This window comes from Corylus avellana, chromosome ca5, assembly GCF_901000735.1.
Source record: "Corylus avellana chromosome ca5, CavTom2PMs-1.0".
Taxonomy (NCBI): domain Eukaryota; kingdom Viridiplantae; phylum Streptophyta; class Magnoliopsida; order Fagales; family Betulaceae; genus Corylus; species Corylus avellana.
In genome coordinates this window covers 25,834,662-25,839,180 of record NC_081545.1, presented here as the reverse complement: position 1 = coordinate 25,839,180, position 4,519 = coordinate 25,834,662, and the positions used below count along the sequence as shown (strand labels likewise).

General features: G+C 44.1%; 1 protein-coding gene across 1 annotated transcript in view; it reads right to left on the bottom strand.

Moving 5' to 3' along the window:
• Positions 1 to 4,275, bottom strand: part of LOC132182020 (uncharacterized) — a 10,426-nt gene extending 6,151 nt beyond the window's left edge. The window contains exons 1-2 of the mRNA XM_059595231.1: positions 3,917 to 4,275; positions 313 to 3,706 (exon numbers count right to left, since the gene is read on the bottom strand). Of these exons, the coding sequence (XP_059451214.1) occupies positions 313 to 3,706; positions 3,917 to 4,275 (3,753 nt within the window). The remainder of the gene's footprint in view (positions 1 to 312; positions 3,707 to 3,916) is intronic.
• Between the last annotated feature and the right edge of the window lie 244 nt (positions 4,276 to 4,519).

Genomic DNA, 4,519 nt, shown 5'->3' with positions numbered 1-4,519 from the left:
TATGAAAATGACTACACGTGACAATATATATTTTAATAGTTAATATGATAAGTATTACGTAAATTGTCCCATAAAATGTCACTTGATCATTCATAATTTTAGTAGTTAACATGGTAAGTATCATATAGACTTTGAAGGTCATTCTTCTTTGAGTGTGGGGGACAGCCGCAGACACTTAAACAATCAATGAAGAAATGTTATCTCTCATTAAGTGAGATTGTAATCTCCTCAAATTTTTTAAAATATGAGATTCTTTTTTTCTTTTTCTTTTTTGAAATTGGAATTTCATTAATGATTTTGGCCTTTCCTTACAATTTCATCCATACAACTAGGGAAATCGTTGCTCCAACTCTGAGCGGTCGGTTGGTGTAGAGCCATTTTGGCCAGTTGGTGTGCTGCTCCATTGGCATTCCTGCCAACATGACCCACTTGCCAGTTTCCACCTTGCCCCAATGAACGCTTGATATCATTGACTATCTGTCCATATGTCCCCCTACACTGCTCCTTTTGGTTTATTGCATTAACCACTTCTAAAGCATCACCCTCCAGGAGACAATTTTGGAGTCCAAAAGAGAGGCTAAACTCAATAGCTTGACAAGCTGCCAGCGCCTCTGCCAACGAAGGATCAGTGATTGCAGCTTTGGGTTCACAATGCATAGCAATGGCCTCACCCAAGGAGTCCCGAACGATAACCCCCATCCCGATTAGGCCTCTCTCTTTGTCCACTGCCGCGTCCCAGTTCACCTTTAACAGCCCTTGAGGGGGTTTCCTCCAAAACGCTACTTCCTGACCAGGATTTCTAGATCTGGGATCTGCATGTCTTCGCGATGCTTCCTTAAACGCCGCCACCTGTTCCTTGGCAATACGCACCACCGTTGCCGGAGCTTGGAAAACACCTTCAAAAACGAGCTTATTCCGTCGCAACCATATCCCTCTAGCCACTGTAACCATAAGATGATGCTCTGCTTCCCCCAACCCGTAGCCAGCTTGGACCAAGAGTTTCGTAAAATCTCCTTCATAGCACACTAGCTTCTGGAGTTTCCCTTGGCATTCTGCCCATACATCTTGGGCAGAAGGACATGACCAAATTATGTGGTTTATAGTTTCCGGCTCTGCTAGACAAATGGGGCACATGGGGGTCGAAACTACCCCCCTCCTGAAAAGCATTTCCTTTGTTGGTAAAATGTTATTGCAAGCTTTCCAAAGGAAAAACTTGACCACTCGAGAAGCTTTTAGTGCCCATACTTTCTTCCATAGATTACGAGAAAGATTGGAATCTGAACTACTAGCTTCTCCAGCCTCCATTTTCTCCATAGCCAAATGATAGGCGCTCCGAACAGTGAAAACGCCATTTTTGGTATGCTCCCAGGCTAAGATGTCCGAACCTCTGCGGGGACACACCCCTTGACTTAAAATCAATTTGGCCTCCTCCACCGTGAAAATTTCATTTACGATAGTTGGATTCCACCAATTGGTATTGACATTCATGAGCTCAGAAACTTTTGCTTGGCTGTCCAAAATGCTGATCGGTGACCTTGCTGGATGAGGTCTAGGAATGGGCAACCATGGATCCTCCCAAATTTTTATTCTTGAGCCATCACCCACTCTCCAAACCAAACCCTCTTTTAACAGTTTCTTCGAGCCCCAAATGCTACGCCAAGCATAAGAAGGAGTTCTACCAAGATCCGCTTCTAGGAAAGTGCCATTTGGGAAGTATTTTGCCCGCATGATTCTTGCCACCAAAGTCTCAGGATTCTGGATCAATCGCCACCCTTGCTTTGCTAGCATTGCCAAATTAAAAAGTTCTAGGTCCCGGAACCCCAAACCTCCTTTTTCTTTTGCTCTCCCCATCTTCTTCCAACTCATCCACGCCAATCGCCCTTGGTTATTTTTGTGGCCCCACCAAAACCTGGCCATCATGGAAAAGATATCATGACATAGTTTTTTTGGGAGTAGGAAGACGCTCATGGTGTAAGTGGGTATTGCTTGGATCACCGCTTTTAACAGAACCTCTTTTCCCGCTTGGGTCAAAAAAATTTTTGTCCATCCATTCATTCTCTCCCAGATTTTTCCTTGGATGCCTGTGAACGTGCTTACTCTAGACCAGCCGACTAGGGGGGGCAAACCGAGATACTTCTCGTAACTGGTAGAAGAACTAACCCCTGATATAGAGAGGATAAACTCCCTAGTCTCTTGCTTTGTGTTTCGGCTAAAGAAAATGAAGGTCTTTTCGCGATTCAGTTTTTGTCCCGAGGCCTTCTCATAAGAGCCTAGATTCTCTTGGATCTGAGCCCACTCATTTACATTTGCTTTGCAGAAGAGCAAGCTATCATCAGCGAAAAAAAGGTGGTTAATTCTTAAACCCCCTCGAACTACCGGAAGGCCGGTGATCTTTTGATCCCTTTCCGCCTTTTCCAACATATGGCTTAAACCCTCAGCACACAAAATGAATAAATACGGGGACAACTGGTCACCCTGTCGGATCCCCCGTGTTAGTAAAATTCTCCCATGAGGTTGCCCGTTAATCAAGATGGAATAGGAGACCGATTTAATACACCTCATTAGCATATTAACCCAGCGATGACCAAAACCCATCTTTCTCATTATTGCCTCCAAAAAACCCCATTCCACCCTGTCATAAGCTTTGCCCATATCCAATTTCAGCGCCATAAACCCCTGTCGGCCTTTCATTCTAGCATCCATCGTGTGTAGTGCCTCGAAAGCCACCAAAACATTATCAGAAATGAGTCTTCCAGGTACAAAGGCACTCTGCGTAGGGGAGATTATTTGCTCTAAAACCTGTTTCAGTCTGTTAGCTAAAACTTTGGCAATTAATTTATAGAGAACATTACAAAGGCTTATTGGCCGGTATTCAGTAATCCGGGTTGGGTTTTTCTTTTTGGGAATAAGGACACTGTGTGTTGCATTAAGAGACTCATCAAAATAATTATTATTCAGAAAATCCAGCACTACTTTACATACCTCCACCCGTACCGTTGACCACGTTGCTTGGTAGAAACAAGCGGAGAAACCATCCGGGCTTGGGGATTTAAGGGGGTGCATTTGTCCAAGTGCTATCTCCACCTCCTCTGCAGTGAATTGTCTCAGCAAACCTGTATTCATATCCTCAGTTACACGAGCCTCCATTCCATTTAAACATTGCTCAATCCCTTCTACCTCTCCCGTAGTGAACAGGTTTTGATAAAAATTGATGAAAACAGTGCTAATGTCATTATCATTCCACTCTTTCCCCTCTTCATCAATGATTTTTTTGATAGTGTTAATTTTCCGTCGATGAGATGCCCAAGCATGGAAAAAAGAGGTGTTCCGGTCTCCGTCTTTAAACCAGTTTTGCTTTCCCCGTTGCTTCCACTTCACATCCTCCTGCTCCATAATGTATTCTATTTCTCCTTGTAGTCTTTTGATTGCTGCAATGTTGTCGGGCCCTTCATTTCGCTGCAAGAATTCCAGCTCCTTTGTCTTGGCTTTTAGAGCCTTCTCTGCCTGGCCAAATTTTATCCTGCTCCATTGTTTCAACCGTGTTTGACACACAGCTAATTTCTCCTGAGCTACCTCAGCTACTGTAGACCCACTAGAAGTGTCATGCCAAGCTGCCTGTACTATGTCGTTGTAATCATCATCAAGGTGCCAGCTCGCCTCAAACTTAAAACTTTGCGACGAAAATTGACGTTCTTCCTTCTCCTTTCTGACCGCAACCAGAAGAGGTTTATCGTTTGAGACAATAAACTGCAAAACCTGCACTGATGCATTCGGGAAGAGGGCCCTCCATTTATTGTTACTAAAAACTCTATCCAGTCTTTCTTTGATGAAGCTCCCATCATTTTGGCGATTATTTCACGTAAACTTCGCTCATTCGTAGCCCATATCACTGAGATTAGAAGTTTCCAACACTGACCTGAAATCTGCCATCTGTTCTTCTTTTCGCCTGGCACCTCCCACCTTTTCATAAGGGGCCACTATCTCATTGAAATCCCCATAGCACAGCCATGGGTCAGGTTGGAAATCTTGTAAGTGTTGCAGTAGTGCCCAGGAGTCCTTCCTTTTTGTCCAGTCAGGTTGACCATAGAAACCTGTTAACTTCCAAAACACATTCTCATCTGAATTCTTCATGATTGTATTAATATGCCACCTCGAATAATTTTGAATCTCCAACAAATTGTTCTCCTTCCAGATAAGAGCTAAATCGCCACTCCTGCCTGTAGGTTCCACAACAAACAGACCCTCAAAGCCAAGTTTAATTATGATTTTCTCCATTTTCGTATTTCCGCATTTAGTTTCCATGAGAAATACCACACCGGGTCGTTTCTCCTTCACCATCCGGCAAAGGTCCTAAACTGTCCAAGGGTTCCCAAGCCCCCGGCAGTTCCAACTTAGGAGATTCATTGGGAGTGGCGGGGCTGTGAGACAGCCTCCGCCACTGTACTTGCTGGGTGTTGGTGATCAACCTTCTTCTTCCTGGATTTTTTCACATGCTGATTTTCCTCCCCTTCATGATCAT